The sequence below is a fragment of the Talpa europaea genome (assembly GCF_964194135.1).
Source record: "Talpa europaea genome assembly, chromosome: 7".
NCBI classification, from domain to species: Eukaryota; Metazoa; Chordata; class Mammalia; order Eulipotyphla; family Talpidae; genus Talpa; species Talpa europaea.
The window spans coordinates 106,723,752-106,739,286 of NC_140074.1; the positions used below are offsets into that span (position 1 = coordinate 106,723,752).

At 37.8% G+C, this 15,535-nt stretch overlaps 1 protein-coding gene across 1 annotated transcript in view; it reads left to right on the forward strand.

The window, feature by feature from the left end:
* Positions 1–15,535, forward strand: part of ACACA (acetyl-CoA carboxylase alpha) — a gene marked incomplete at both ends in the record, with an annotated part of 253,999 nt that overhangs the window by 179,166 nt on the left and 59,298 nt on the right. Inside the window, 2 exons of the mRNA XM_084237949.1 lie at positions 10,194–10,463; positions 14,941–15,038. Of these exons, the coding sequence (XP_084094075.1) occupies positions 10,194–10,463; positions 14,941–15,038 (368 nt within the window). The remainder of the gene's footprint in view (positions 1–10,193; positions 10,464–14,940; positions 15,039–15,535) is intronic.

The window sequence follows — 15,535 nt, forward strand, 5'->3', positions numbered from 1 at the left end:
CCAAAGATGGGCTGTCTAGGATTTTTTAAATAGTATCAAGTATAGATGAAAATTGAGGAAAGTGAGATCGCAACATAGTCTAAACTGACTTCATTTGTAGCTGCGATGTTGCTACACTGATGGGCACTGTATGTAAATACACAGTTAGATGAATGTGTGCTGTTGAATATGGATAGGAAGAAGTGCAGTGAACCTGTGGTTCTACTTTTACCACTTCTTGAATTTGGAGGAATTGTTTTCATTTTCCTGCCAATCTGCTAACCTGTTTTGATCATTTGGTGGACGCTGTAATTGCAGGTGGGAACATTTTGAGTAACAGTTCACAATCCAGTGTAGCTGCTTTTCACACTAAATCTCGTTATTAAAAGGCTCAGGCTAAGATCAAGCCCAGGGCTGTAACCGACTTGACAAAGAACAACTTTGTCTGTTAGGACCAAGAAAATACTCGCCTCCCTAAGACTGTGTTCTTGTTTGTTCTGAAATAAGTTATTAGTGTTCTTTTTTTTATATTTCCTTTAACAGCTCTGTGAACTAGATCGTGAATCTCTATATTGGCAATGATGAAAGATATGATAAGAGAGGTAACTTCCATAGAAATTCGAGTATGGATAGAAAGGAGGACTTTGTTTTCCTTACTATTTCAGAACATGGACTTTTTAACAATATGAACCCATCCATTCTTTCACATCACTATGGTTATAATGAAAAACTGAAATGAGAAGACGCTGTATTTAGAAGCAGTTATAAGGCTCAGGATATGTACTCCACAAAGGCTTGGCAATTAGAGACTGGAATTCCTTCATGGTACTGATTTTTTTCCTTAAAATTTGTGAGGAAAGTGTACTCCAGATTGAATGCAGTTTGATAATCACTGCCACCATATACGTTACCAATCACACTGAAGATTCGTAGGTGGCTCCAAGGCTTCATTTTTTCAGATGGGCACTAGGTGTCAGGATTTTTCCTTCTCAGCAGTTTGGCATTCAGACAAGCCTCTTGAATTGCCCTGTTTGGTGAGGCAAATCCGGTAGCATCCTTTTTGTCAGCAGGTATAGTAGACTTCACCTAGTAGCCCTGCAATATGCGATTATAGTTTTAAATCTTTGGGTGGAGATCTGTTGAACCTCACATCACGACTCTTAATGTTATTACAGGAAACTTTTAAGAAGAGTATGAGGGGGTGGAGAGAAGTAGCATAAAATAAAGTTTGATGACAGCTGCCATCACTACTAGCTGCTATCTTGGTTTCAGTTCTGTTTTCTGTTCTTATAGGTAAACTGGTGGTGATGGTACGAGTTAGGAATTCAGTTCTAAAAGTGCTCAGCTTTACCAGTACCCTTATTTATTATTTGTTTTATTGTTGGCAGTATGTTTATGTCCATTTCCAGCAAGACATAAGCATCTCTTTAATTTTTTTTATTATAAATATTTCAAACCTTAGGAAACTAAGGCAGAGTGTTAAGATGGGTAGTCCTGCATCTGACAACTAGCTGAAATAAATCTCATTTTCACTTACATGTTACTATAATCTTTTGAAATTGATAATTTAAGCATAAGGAAAATATTTGGGAATGGAGTAGGGAGAAGAAGTTGGTAAACTTATGTAAGCCTAAAAGGTGGGAAGAAATGAACTTAGATCTGTTTTAGACTGGGCCTCTTAACTCAAAGGACCTTTTATTTTAGAAGAACCACCACAGCCCTCTTCTTAACCTACTTGGTTCACATCTCCCATATGCTCAAAGGAATTGCTTGGGTTATCCTGGACTCAAATTCTAGTGGAATCTGTTTTGAAAATGTGGAAAAGTGTGTATGTGGTTGAGGGCCTCCCTGGTGGCACAGGCAGTTGAGCACAGCTCTGTGAAGCTGTCTGCAGCCTTTGCAGTGCCGGTTCTATCCCCCCGGCTGCAGAGCAACCCACATGGCACAGCAGACCTCTCCTGTCTCGCCTGCTGCTCCCCTCAGCAGTGTCTTTTGGTCATTCTGCCTGTTCTGTTCCCTGGCCTGTACCCTGGTTCTTGTATAAATAAAATAAGAATAAATGTTTTAAAAAAAAGTGTGTATGTGGTTGAGGGCTTGATTAAGGCAAAGGCTGGCCATGTCTCATGCACGCGGAACGCAATTATTTTTATAGTTTAGCATTAGACTTTTAGACTTTTATATATTGTTTCACTAAATTTAACCTCAAATAACTCCATGAATATGAAGTTAATTTGGGTGTATCTTACTGTTCTTTTGCTTCATTCTTTAAAATCAGTTTACCTTTTTATTCCTGGTGTGGAAATTGAGTCAATGTCATTCTCATAGGTATATGTTGGGAAGAGGCTTATTCGAATGGTAGTGTGCTGTAGGTGAGTGCTGAAATAGACCTGAGAAAAGTGGATCTGAAAAACAGAACCATAGTCAGTGAACTGATTGTTCAGGCTATAAAAAGAGACTAATGGTCCTTGCTACCAATCTATCCCTAAAGATAAGAGAATGTAAGTTCTTTGAGATCTTCAGCAGAAAAGTAGCACATACCACTGATTACATATAAACAGTCATAATTTGTGTTTGCCTTATTTTTGCCAAGAACTTCGAAAAAGCAATTTTAAATCCTTTCAGGCCTAGCAAGATAGAAATTTCAAGTATAGAAAACAACATGTTATGGAATATGTGGTAAGATAGTTTAATTTTGAATTATTATGTTTTTTCTTCCCCCTCCCCCTAATTCTAAGTAAGCATGTTTGGCTATAAGTCTTTGTCTAAAATGATCCCCAGAACCAGAATTGAATCCTTCATTAAAAAAATATTAAGGCTAATTTTGAAAGATAAGTCTTCCCGCCATAGAATTACTTCTAATGAATTTCAAACACACTTCTTTTGGGATACGTATACTTTTCCTAGGATTCCTTCGGAAAGACTGCTGTTGGTGTTGGAGTTTTCTCATCAGGTTGATTAGTTAATTTTAATTCATTTCGTTAGTAGCAAACAAAAGCCCAATGAGCTTGATTGACTTTGAAAACCCTAAAGTGTTCATTGGCCGACTAAAACGGCACTTCTGGAGGGTGTCTCAGTTCCTTTCAAAATGAAGTCCTAGAGGCAGCCTTTGAACAAAAGGATGATATACTTGGCAGCATTTTCATTCCTCTTAAGATAGAAGATTTTATGAATAGGGATATGATATGTGTCAAGAAACTTTACAGCTCTAACTGAGGCAATAATGAACATCAGGACAGCAACAGATGACACCAGAGGATGAGGTGTAGCTTGGAGTAGCAGAGTTCAACATTCGCTTATGTGATTAATGGGCAAGGCTTCTAGAACTGTGGTAGGCCAACTTGGTTAATTTCCATATCAACTAATTAATCATGTGCCTCATTCCTCAAATACCACTGACTCGTATGTGCTCCGTTGCATGTTTTTTTAAATATTGGCCTGCTTATTAAAGTACTGTGTGTGTATGTGTGTATGTAATATATATACATGTATATAATAAATATTTTGTTATTGTATTTATAATATATTAAATATATATATTTAATGTGGTTTCATGTATATAAATATTATAGGGAAAAGTAATTCCCTTGATCAAAATTATTGCTTCTAATCTTTGGTTTTCAAAGAATTACCTCTGGAATGAAATGTTTTTCTTGAAAAGTGGTATTTTTTATCCTTTATTTCTTTTTAGAAGGGTTGAGTTAGGTTTGTTTAGCAATTTTTGAATTATCCAAGCATGAAAAAAGAGTTTTTCAGCTCTTAAGAAAATTGTTTTCAGCTCTTTTATGTGAGCATATGCCAGGCAATGGAACATGATATCCAGCAGATAATACAATATAGAAAGACACTGACATTTTTTCAGCATGATTTTTCTGAATGCACAAATGAAGGTAAATATTGCCTCATGGCTTAAAAATACACATTAAAAAAAAAAAAGATACACATATACACATTTCTTCATGAGATTCTAACATTAAAATTGTATTTTTGATACTATATAACTAAAAATGAAGATTTAATATTCTGTACAATATACAAAATGGGGTGGGGAAGGCATAACATTTTGTTAGTGTCTGTAAAAGAAGTCAAGTTCAGATTCCTTCTCTCTAGGGTCTTAGCTTTCTGGTCTTCATGATGCAGGTCTGTCTTGGCTCTATGATGCTCGAATTCTTTGTATTGCTGCCTCAGAGCTTGCTGAGTGGTCATCCTCCTGGCATTAGCAGTAGTAGAACAATTGCTACTGCAAGCTTTACCAGAAAAACTCACCTTTGACTTTTAGCATGGAAATGAAGCCTCAGCCTCTCAGGAACAGTATAACCTGTGCTTAAGCCTATATAGAAAGATATTTTTACAACTGAACTCCAAAGTATGGGAAATAAGAAAGCCAACTGAAGTAGATAATCCTTTTCTGCTTCCCATAACATATCTTGAGTTGATGGATGCTTCCTACATCCTTAAAAAATAAAATCTTGTTCTTGTTTTGCCCCTTAGCTTTCTCTTCAAATTTCTTTGTTGAGCTTCATGTTGTTTTATTTTGTATTAACAGTAGCTTTGGAAAGTGCATGTGTGTGTACATGTGCACACTTGCACATCCTATTCACACTGATAGTACAATTAATGTTGATGTCAATTTTGGTGTTAATTTTGGGTCATGATTAGCGCTGACACTTTGTGTCAGACTAATGGTGTTTATGGGCACCATCAGAATAAACGTTAATATTATCATGTTTTTTAGTATCTGTTATAGTAACATTAAACCAAGGTCCTCCCAGGAGGAAAAAAAATACATATATGGATAGATAGATAATGTCTTTCTGTATCACTGGTGTTACTCAGCGAGAAAATGACATCTCAGGGCAGAATCCTAATCACTGTTTGGAGCATCAGAAATAATGATCACCTCTGATCGGAGGTTGTGAATAATTCATTCGGTTTGATTTTCACGTCCTGTCCAGTGATACTTTTCAAACCAAATGTGTTTCTACAGGAAAATAATGGTCCCACTTCTTATGGAAATACTGTGGCACAAATCATTTTACCCACATAAAAACAGTTAAATAAGACTGTTCTCTTCTGCTTGCTTCCCCCTCCCCGTTACCTCCTCCCTCACTTGCGCCTTTTTATTCCAAATCAGACTATGCCCAAAGAAATATTTTCTTCCTTAGAACTTGTATAACAAAAACAAATATTTATTCTGTTTATCCTTAGCTTATCAGAATAACTCTTTTGATGTTTGGTTTTTCATATTTAAGGTAATTATTTTAGGTTTACAACCCTGAATCTAAGTCCTCTGCTAACTAGACTATTCTGTTATCAAAAAAAAAAACCCTGAAATTAAATATTTAAAAAATGATTTATGACTACATTAATGAAAACATAATTGGCAGTAAGTACCTAGAACTACTTGGTTAGTGAGTGTCTCAGTGAGGCATGATCAAGGGAAAAACTGGCAGCATTGCCAGGGCTACAAACCCTGAGTCTGAAACTCATTAGGCCTGAGGCCCACCCACTCTCACAAGACCCTCTCAGGGTATGTACTCTTTCGTTGCTCCCTCCAGCTCTTCAGGTCACCTTAGCCCCTAGGCCTGGGGTGTCACTTTCACCAGGTTTTACCTGCATAAAATCACTGGAGGGAGAAAGAAGCCAAAACAAGGGGACCCAATGATGGGATTTTCCTCGGTCATTATTTTTCAGTTACTGTAAAAGGCAATTTGGGCTTAGACAAATCAGTGAATGTCACATTCTTGATTGTTGTCGCACTGGTATGTGCTTCTTATAGTGACGCAAAATTTTCAATATAAAATCTCCATCATGTGTATAATACAGATCAACCCATCTATTTAAAGAAATTTGACTGGAAAACTTACGGTGTCCTAATTAAATGGGGGTGGGGGAGATAGCTGTCTTTTGAAGTAATGACCTAATCCTATGAGACAGATGTATTCTTAGAATATTTTGAACCATTTCTCCTGATGTTGTGACCCCCTTCTTTTTTTTCTGTCCAAATTTAACAAGGGCATGGAGAAACACTTTTCAACCTAGTTCTCATCATCAGACCGAAAGTATTTTGCATTCAGAAGCCATTTCCAGTATCAAATTCAATTTTGTCAAGTGATTAGTTGGGTTTGGTAGAGAAGAATTTAAAAACATGAAGCTGGAAATGGCCGTGGTGCTTCCACACTGAGGTGAGCAGCTGCTGTTCTCAAGTTGCAGCCCTCGCTCGGTGACTGCATCACAACGCGGATTATTGTGTTACATGTCTTTGCAGCTGTTACAGATCTGCATCTGTTGACACCATGTGTTTCTACCCGGGACTGCTGGAAGAAATAGGGGAGTGGGAGAATTGATACCTTGCCTGCCTATCAGTGTAAACGTCCTTTTATGTACATATGTTTGTAAAGCTCTTTAGCCCCCTTCAAGATGAAAGGCTCTGTATAAATATAAGCTTTCGATTTTAGTACATGTTTGTAATACATGTGGTACAGTCCTAAATATGTATTTAACTGATAGGCAATGTTCTTGTCTATTGTACAAATATTGACTTTAAAAGTATAAATATGTATTTAACCATCAGACCAGAAAAACACTGAAGCAGTTACTTCTCAGGTAGAGATATTAATATTGTATAAATCTATATATACATATGTTTATATTCTACCACATCATTGCTGGCATTTCTTTTATCAAAAAGGAGACTATAGCCCTAACAAACTGTGACAGTTCTTTTTAGCCTTCTCCCTTTGGGGTGAGTCTTGGTTTTTAATTTTCTTATGTTTATATTTCTTTCTAATTTTATATAAATAGGATCTTTTGATTAAAACCTAGAGTCAGTTGCTCTAAAATATGAGCAATCCATTAGGCCAGTAAGAGTTTTTTTTCCTTTGAAATTTTATTATTTTGGAGTGTTCAAATGTATGCTGGAAACAATAAGTTCCTGTTTACCTGTCATCCAGTGAAAAGGTATTTCACAATCTTTTCTCACTTTTTTAAATTACAAAAAAGTTATCAATGCAATATAGACACATTAAAGAAAATTTGGAAAATGGGGGAAACAATAATCCCTTCATCTTAAAATAGCCATCATCTTATTTTGCTATTTCTTTATCTGTTTTCCTTTTTCCATCATGCTTTTGGAAAGAGAAAAAGTGTGTGTGCTTTTTCATATTTCCAGTACACTTACTATGTGCCAGGTACTGTTCTAAGTTTTAACATGTATTTAATTTTCACAACAAACTGAACTACACTAGCTATTCTTACCTCATTTTACTGTTGAGGAAACTGAGGCACTTAGAGGTTAGCTGCTTATCTAAGGTTACGTGACTAGAAAATTAACAAAATCTCTTATTCTGTCAAAGTCAGATTCTATTAAATTCTGATTGTGAAGAACTGGCTTCTGAATTTGTGTGCCCTTTACCACCACATTGTTGCCTCTCACAAATACATGCACTTTTCATATTTTTTGCATCACAGGTATTGTTAAATGCTGTTCATAGTTCATAGCCTTCACTTCCTAAGTGTTCATATGGAATACTAACAATGACCTCACCAACCCACTTCCTTCCTTCCAAAAAAACATTTTTATCATAACATTTATTTTTTATTATTTTATTTTAACATTTATCATTTTTTACATTTTTTAGACAATATTTGCTTCCCCCCACCCCCTCAGATTGAGTCCCCATAGAATTTCCTTCCCCAAGGCACCCATGCACCATCACCACAGTCCCCTGTACTCCTCCCTCCCTCTCACCCCATCCCTCCTCCTCCCCTACAGTAATGACATTTATTTTTTAAACTTTATTTTCAAACAATTTTAGATTTATAGAAATGTTACAAAGATAGCTTCACCTAGCTTCTTGTGATATAATTATCAAAACTAAGAGATTAACGCTGGTGTGATACTGTCAAGTAAGGTACAGACTTTGTTTTGAATTTCACTTTTCCTATTAATGTCCTTTTTCTGTTCCAGGAGCCCATTCATTTAGGTGTCAATATATACATTGCATTTAGGTGTCAATAGTGTTTTTGTTTATATTATTAACTTATGTTCATCATTCCATATTATTTCTGCTAAGTGCACTTGCACCAGTCTGGTACATTCTTTATTTCTCTAGTAAAGACATTTAAATTAAGCAACAGATGCTTTCTTAGTTGTTTATCCATTATGCTTACTCAAAAATGTAATCTCTTCCAGAAAGGAATCTTGCTATGCTAGGGCTGGGGTAGCTGTCTCCATTTTAAAGGCGCAGGGAAGGTCAATGAGGAACACACTTTGGAAAGATATTGATAAAGAGTAGTGTATTCTTGGTGCTGCTGTGTTGACACCTAATTAGAAGTCAATATTGTAAGCATAATGACCTGGCCAATTGTTGAACTGACTGCCCAAGTGACACTGAGTCCCCAGGTAATAACAAAAGATAAGAGTATTATTTGCCTGCCCAGTGCCACATATACACAGTGTTTGCATTAGCATGCAAATGCTAAAGTAGATTCTTCAGAGCTTATATCTAAGCTGCCTCTGGCCTAGGTGGCTAAGGTTAATATATCATAAAATTTGGTATGAAACCCAATCTTCCTAACCACAAATGCATTTAGAGGAAATAGCCTTTTCTTCTTGAAAAACAAAAGAGATGTGGGGTTAAAGGGCCACCTGAGAAAGCAGGTATATTAAACAGCCTCTTAAAAACCATACCCAAAATTATCCTGATATTTGGAGTTGCTCTGTGCTATTTTTTGGACCATCTGTTTCTCCCTCTTTCTGTCTTTAATGAGCAGAGAAAGTAATTCCTTATCTCAGAAAGTGATTGGATTTTTTCCCTGTATTTCCTGTATTATATCCATTTTGATTTGTATTTGGCCAATGGTATGATATATTAAATAGCTTATATTTATCTGTGGGTGTTTCATATATATATATTTCTTAATGCTGAGAATCACAAATAGCTGTGTGGAATGCTTCAACCAGCCTGATTACAGTGGATGTGCAATTGGATTGAGGAATGTGTACTCAGAGCTTATGATCACTGGCCCGGTTGAGTCTGGGTGATGCATGTGGCTTTCCAGGGATGCTGCTATTTACATCTGTTAATGGCCCTTCTTGATGGCCGGCTCCCCAATGAGGTGATATGCAGCAGCCTGGGGATGAGGGACCAAGGCTGCAGATGTGGCTGGGCTCCATTAGGCAGGACCAAGAATGCTCATCTGGTAGGCTTTGTGTTTGGGGGTGAGTAGTGGGGGTTTAAAGGAGGAGGGGTATGACAGAAAGAAACAACAAAAAAAGGGAAAACATTACTTATCCAGGTATAGGGAAACAAACAGGCAGACATGAAAAACTGCAGCTATAACTGGGGTGTGAGTGAATAGAAAAGAAATGAAACTAGTGAATAAACAAGTAGAAGAATTGACTAGTTCTCATATAGAAGGGAATTAAAAGAGGAGAGAACTGTGAGGGTTGGGGTAGAGACATGCCACCCCTACCTTTTACGTCAATATCATTTACTTGTGTGGCTGGTCAGATGCTGCTGAACAGAGATGAGAGATTTACATTTATCATAATGCAGGAAGAGATTAATGCTTGCATACTTTGGTTTTCTGGTATTGAAAGAAAAAGGCAAGAGTCACTCACAAGGATGCAATATTGAGCTATAGCAAAGTCTCACAGAAATGGAAAATAGCTGAAGCAAGCCAGCAAAGAATATTGTTGTCATTCCTAGCAAATGCTGGGGATAGTAAGAGCCCAGGATTATAAAAGTTTCAGGGCCCATGAGAGAGGTACTCCCCTCTCTGCTCTTCTCTTATGTGTTGAAGATTTCTTAGAAAGAATCTCAACAGATAGAGATTAAAGATCTCACAAAAGATAGAAATAGTCTGGGATGTCTTAGTAGCTAGGGTAGTAAAGCGAGAGTTCTGAATGTAATTCCCAGTGCCATGGCATTCTGGCACACATATCTCGAGTGCCCTTGGATTGTTTTTTCCATCTTCTCTGAGAAGGCCTACAGAAGGAATTGAGACAGCTGTGAAATACATACTAAAACAGCAGTTACCACCATAATCTAGAGAAGCATGCTAGGTTTGCTCTCGTTTTCCACAGGGAGGTTGACTCTATTGCAGGGCATATCTTCACAGGCTGTGTCTAGGTGCAGTCTGATATCTTCAAGGAACCTGAAAATAAATTCTCCATGTAAGACGCTTGTATTTGTTTGTTTACACCTTTGCAGATTGGCATGGTAGCTTGGAAAATGACCCTTAAAAGTCCTGAATATCCAGAAGGCCGAGATATCATCGTTATTGGCAATGACATCACATACCGAATTGGGTCCTTTGGCCCCCAGGAGGATTTGCTGTTTCTCAGAGCTTCTGAGCTTGCCAGGGCAGAAGGTATCCCACGTATCTTTGTAGCAGCCAACAGTGGAGCAAGAATTGGACTGGCAGAGGAAATTCGTCACATGTTTCACGTAGCCTGGGTAGATCCTGAGGATCCTTACAAGGTACAGACTGAGAAAAAAAAATGATATTAAAACACTATGTGGTTATTGTGCCCGTGTGTGTGTGTGTGTGTGCACGTGTGTACACATGTACATGAGGAGACAGTTGAGGGAGAGGTAGAGGTTTAAAGTTAGAAAGTCAGCGTTTATGGTGAACTGCAATCACATGGGAAACAAATTGTCTCATGTTCATAGAATTTCCTCCAATTCTAAAATCGATTGCTGTTCCTTTGGTTTAACATAAGATGAAGTAGTAGGTGTGCATTTAGTGTGAGACATGCTAAGCCAAAAAGATACATGTCTATAAACCGTACCACTGTGGCTTCTGGGATATAGGGTCAATCATCAGCAAATATAGAGCTTCTGGGATAGAGGGTCAATCATCAGCAAAAATCCCTTATATCCTCAGCTTCTCTGATTTTTTCCCAACCTTCTTACTCTACTTGAAGCATGTCTGTCCTTTCTTTAAAACACTGCTTCCCCATAGCCTCTTAAGTAGTGACTCATTTTTCCCTTCCCCTACCACTGAGCCTCGAGTGGGAATAATGTCTTTTTTGTACCTTATTGCTACTTCCACTTACCTCCCTTCTCTCTGAAAACCCCCATCTTTGAATCTCATATCACAAGACTGTGCCACAGCAGCTCTGTTCATGATTGTAGTGTTCCCTGACCCTTTGGTCACTCCCTCTCATTCTCTTCATCTTTTAATTGCTAGCACATTGTCACTCTCTCCAATACTACTTGTCCTATTTTAATTCTTGGTGATTTTTATATCCACACAGAGAACCCATCCTCTAGTCTAGTCTCCTGGATCTTTGCCTTCGTCTTCTCTAATGGTCCTGCCCTACACCCCAGCTCATCCTCTCATTCCCCATCAGCTCAGTTTCAAATATCCCATTCTTTGTCACTGAGAGAATAAACAATTTAAAGAGAACCTCCAGGCTCCCACATATCTGCATTGTGCTCCCAAGTGCTGCCTTCCCTCTGTATTTTGGATAATAGTCCCTGTTCCTATCTAAGGCCAATTCCACCTCTTATATGCTTGATCTTTCCCCTTCTTGCAACTTAAGGCTGTAGATCAACACCTTTCCCCCTCTTTTTTGTATCTCCACTGTTTTCCCTTTCTGCTGGATCTACCCCTTTAGCATCCAAACATTTATCCTTCCAGATGCTACACCTACCCCATTTTTCCCTTCACTTTACAGCACAATTTCTTGAAAGACTTGACCTTTGTTGCTATCTCCAGATACTCTTCTCCCACTCCCTCTGGAACCCGGTATACTTAAGCTTGTGCCCTCACCATTCCATTGTAGCTACTTTTGTCAAGGTCACCATTGATTCCATAATGTTAAATTCTTCTGTGAATCTCAGTCATCATTTTAGTTATTTAGCTGTTTCTATCAGCTTTGACATAGTTGGCCACTTTTTCATCCCTCAGATACTCTCTTCTCGGGCCTCCCCTGGTGGCACAGGTGGTTGAACACCACACTGTGAGGCTGTCCGCAGCCTCTGCAGCGCCAGTTCAATCCCAGGCCGGCCGGTGGGGGTCCCACATGGCACGGCAGGCCTCTCCTATTGCGCCCGCTGCACCCCTCAGCAGTGTGTTTCATCAGTCTGCCTGTTCTGTTCCCCGCTCTGTCTCTGGTGAATCCTCTCGCCCTCCTGCGCATCTGGCCTGTACCCTGGTTCTTGTATAAAATAAATAAATAAATCTTTAAAAACCAAAAACAAAAAACGCTCTTTTCTCTTGGCTTCCAGACCCCAGTGTCCCCTTTTCATTGTCCTAGTGCTCCTTTTCAGTTTCCTTTGCTGCCTTTCACATCTCCAAAAGTAAGAATATTTCAGAGGGTGATGGAAATAGTCTATATTTTTATTATGGTGATTATACAAGTGTTTGTATTATCAGCTTATCAAGCTACACCTCTTAAAACTGATGGATTTTATTGCATGTAAATTTTTCTTTAGTAAAATTCATTTGTTTTACGTCTATAAAAATTGTTGGTGAGGGCCTCCCTGGTGGCACAGCGGTTGAGCACTGGGTTGCGAAGCTGCCCACAGCCTCTGCAGCGCCGGTTCAATCCCCGGCCACCGGCTAGGGTCCCACATGGCACGCAGACCTCTCCTGCCGCACCCGCTGCTCCCCTCAGCAGTGTACTTCGGTCCTTCTGCCTGTTCTGCTTCCCGCTCTGACTCTGGTGAATTCTCTCACCCTCCTGTGCTTCTGACTGTACCCAGTGCTTGTATAAATAAATAAATAAATCTTTTAAAAAAAAATTGTTGGTGACAGCAAATAGGTACAGGGGGCAGTGATGGAAATGTCCTGGAATTAGTGAATTAGTGGTGATGATTGTGTAATATGTGAATATACTAAAAATTATTGGATTATATACTTTAAAATGGCCAATTTTATGTTAGATGGATTTTATCTCAACTTCTTAGATTATTCCCCTTCCCCCTGCCCCAAAACAATGTGAATGGAGACAGATAACAAGTTCTCAAACGCTGCAGCAAAGTTCTTGACCCCTCAGTCTCAGCCCTACCAACACCCAGTGTCCTCTCACCTGGTGCTTTGGCAGCGTAGCCTAGAGTGGGGTGGAAGGGAGAAAAGGGCTTGGTCCACCTGACCTCTCCTTTTTTTTATTCCCTTTCTCTTGGTAATCACATCCAATTTAAGCTTTAATTTCCATCTATAAACTGATAAACTTCCAAATTTATGTTCTACTCCTGAGCTTCAGGTTCATATATTCAGACTGAGCATCTCTACCTAACATATCTGCCTAAATGTAACTTCTTATCTTCTTCCTTAAATTTGTTCTTCCCACAGTCTTCCTTATCTCAATAAATAGTACCTCTATTCTTTCATTTAAGTAAAAGAGCTTGGAGTTTCTTGACTTCTTGCTTTTTCCTACATCCTTCATCTTTGCTGTCAGTAAACCAGGTTTACATCTCAACCTTCAAAATACATCCAGAACTCAACCACATTTAACCAGTTTCACCACCACATGTTAATCTGAGTGACTGTCAGTTCTTACCTGCTTTATTGCAGCAGCTTGCATATTGGCTCTTCTGCCCTTACCTTACCCCTCTATTCCTCTACCCCCGAAGTCTACTCCCAATAGAAAATGAAATGATCCAGTTGAAATACAAATCAGATCACAGCTCAAAACCTTCCTCTGATTAAAACCATACATACAGTAGTTACCTACAAGATGCTTCATAGACTGACCTTCCAACACTGTTCTGCCCTCTTTCTTGCTGCACTCTTCCTCATTCCACCCAGACTCTCCCACTCGGCCTTTTTACTGCCTTGAACCTGCAAGGCACACATGTGCTTTGGTGCTTTCGCTCTTAGAGTTCCTTCTGCCTAGGCCTTTGCCTAGAGATATCCCCATGTCTCATTTCCTCAGCAATTTACTTAAATGACACTTTTAGTGAAACCTTGACTGTTGGCTACTCTCTAAAAGTTCAACTCTCCCAAATCTCTTTTCTATTTTAGTTTTTCCTTGAACATGATTCCTATTAACATGGTATATTTTATTTATTTTATATATTTTCTGTTTCTCATGCTAGAAGAAAAGTTTGATTTGGAAAGGAATTTTTTTGTCTGTTTTTTTCATGCCTATTTTTCCAGGACCAGAACAGTACAGTATCTCCCCTTCAATAAATGGCATGCTGACTGATGTGCTAATAAGTTCAGTACATCATGAGTCATGCAAAACCAATGACAGATGCATGTCTCTTCCATGTCGTGCTTGTTGTGGGACAAATGTTTTGAATTAAATGATGGACATAATTTCTCATAGTATTTTTTTCCTCATAGTATTTTGAATGTTTTCAATTTATTTTTTTTTTTGGACTGAGTGACTAGTTCCCTTAAGTTATACACACATATCATATAACTGAGTATATATGTATAAAAATAATTTGGTTATTAAATACTAGTATAATATTTTTAATGTCAGTAGGAACTAGCAGTTTATTTGAAAAAGCAAAAGGCATGAATTCAGTGTTCATTGATTATTACAAACATCTAATATTACAAACAAATAATATTAAAGTCCTAGATTGTGTTCCTCATAATCATCCCCTAGACCACTTATATTCTGATATTACTATGGATTTGAGAAAATAGAAAATAGTGATAACACAATTCTTTAATTTTGTGTCGATATCTTTAATAGAGATGTCACTAAAGTCAGAAAATGACCCTTTAATCCTGAGGAAAATGAAATGAATGGAATATACTTGAAGTTGCGGTCCAACATCTTGTTTCAAGGGCAGTCAGTGACTGGAGAAATAGGCACTTCCATCTTTCACAGGTGGACTGTCTGTGTTAGTATTCTATTAGACAGTAACTCTAAGAAGTGATGTGGCAATTTAAAACTAGCTTTGGAAGAAGCTGCATAATGCATGCTCTGCGATGTCTTCTGGTTATGTGATGATGGCAAATAATGAGTTAAAAACAATTTGTGCTTCACAGGGATACAAATATTTATATCTGACCCCTCAAGATTATAAAAGAGTCAGTGCTCTCAACTCTGTCTATTGCGAACATGTGGAGGATGAAGGAGAATCCAGGTAGGTAAAAGTGTATCAGAATAATTTGGCCATGGATCAAAGAAGGGAGAATAGTTTTTCCTCGCTGTCTTGCTGATCATGACCTTGAAGAGAAATAAAGATTGCTTGTTACATAATCTAGAGGTCTTAGGTTTGTGGCTTAGCTCTACCATTTGTTAACTGAAAGACCATATTGATTGAGGTTTCTAAATTATATTCATTGTAGAAAAGTTGGAACATGTAAGCAATTATTAAAAAAAACCCTACAATCTCACCAAGAGATAATAATTATTAATATATTCTATATTTTTGCTGTCTTTTCTATAATATGACTTTTTTTCTACATAAACTGTATTGTAATAGAAAAACCCTTTTGTAATATGTTTTTTGAGGAAATTTTGTAAATTTTTAAAATGTTTTTTGAGAACATGATATTTAATGACTTGAGAGTATTTCATCATAATGAATATATCATATTTAAATATTCAGACTATTCTAATTTTTAACTGCTGTATCCC